This window comes from Bison bison, unplaced genomic scaffold, assembly GCF_000754665.1.
Source record: "Bison bison bison isolate TAMUID 2011002044 unplaced genomic scaffold, Bison_UMD1.0 scf7180017864360, whole genome shotgun sequence".
In the NCBI taxonomy this organism is placed as follows: domain Eukaryota; kingdom Metazoa; phylum Chordata; class Mammalia; order Artiodactyla; family Bovidae; genus Bison; species Bison bison.
In genome coordinates this window covers 1,378,950-1,380,106 of record NW_011494932.1, presented here as the reverse complement: position 1 = coordinate 1,380,106, position 1,157 = coordinate 1,378,950, and the positions used below count along the sequence as shown (strand labels likewise).

At 71.0% G+C, this 1,157-nt stretch overlaps 1 protein-coding gene across 1 annotated transcript in view; it reads left to right on the top strand.

Annotated features, from left to right (window-relative positions):
- The window catches only part of TRPM5 (transient receptor potential cation channel, subfamily M, member 5), a 33,129-nt gene that overhangs the window by 24,735 nt on the left and 7,237 nt on the right, over nucleotides 1-1,157 (top strand). Inside the window, exons 16-18 of the mRNA XM_010855228.1 lie at nucleotides 8-230; nucleotides 394-526; nucleotides 1,054-1,126. Coding sequence (XP_010853530.1) covers nucleotides 8-230; nucleotides 394-526; nucleotides 1,054-1,126 — 429 coding nt within the window. The remainder of the gene's footprint in view (nucleotides 1-7; nucleotides 231-393; nucleotides 527-1,053; nucleotides 1,127-1,157) is intronic.

The following is a 1,157-nucleotide window of genomic DNA, read 5'->3' as shown; positions in this document are numbered from 1 at the left end:
GGGGGAGCAGGGCCCGCGCCCACGCAGCGCCCCCGCCGCCGCCCGCAGCTACACGTTCCAGGTGGTGCAGGGCAACGCGGACGCCTTCTGGAAGTTCCAGCGCTTCCACCTCATCGTGGAGTACCACGAGCGCCCCGCACTGGCGCCCCCGTTCATCCTCCTCAGCCACCTGAGCCTGGTGCTCAAGAGGCTCCTGCAGAGGGGGACCCCGCAGAAGCGGGCGCGCCTGGGTGAGGCTCCTGCCTGAACCGCATGGACGGAGGGGCCCTGGGCCTGGGCCTGGGCGGGGGCAGCGGGCAGCGGGCCCCGGCCCCCTTTGCGGCAGCCCCGAGGGCCTGCCCACCATGGGGCTTCCAGGCCTGGGCCCTGCCCTGAGGCTGCCCGGCTCCCCAGAGAGGGACCTGCCAGAGCCGCTGGACCAGAAGGTGGTCACCTGGGAGGCGGTGCAGAAGGAGAACTTCCTGAGCGAGCTGGAGAAGCGCCGGAGGGAGAGCCAGGAGGAGCTGCTGCGGAAGGCGGCGCACAGGTGTGGGGGCGCCCTCCCAGTGCGGCGGGCCGCGGGGGCACCGAGCCCACAGAGCCACCCACGGGGGCCAGCGCCCTCCCTGCAGGGCCAGGAGGTGCTGGCGGGGCTGGGAGCTCTCTGGGGATGGCGGGCTGCCTTAAGGCTGGCATGGCCCCTCATGTCACTGGGTCTGGACTGGGTGGGGACATGGCCCGTTTCTAACAAGCAGTCTCTCACTCTGGACTGGGCTCTGCTGGGCCAGGCCTGCCCTACACTTGGGGGTTGGTGCCAGTACTCACGGGGTTCTTCCTGCTCTGGGGCAAACCTCACACCCACGCGCCTGGTCCTGCCTGTGGGTGGGGACAGCCCTGACGCCCCCTCACCACCATGCCCAAGGGGCCGGAGCACCCTGAACTCAGGCGCCCACAGAGGCTCAGTGGCCCCCAAACGCACCCAAAGGGCCTGGGCATCAGGGCAGGGAGGTGGGAAGGCCCCCGGTGTGGGGCACTGGCCTTCAGCCGCCTGCTGCCTGCCCGCTCCCGCCACAGGGTGGACGTCGTAGCCAAGTACCTTGGGGGCCTGAGGGAACAGGAGAGACGCGTCAGGCGTCTGGAGTCTCAGGTGGGCTGGTGGATCAGGGCGCCCTTCTCCC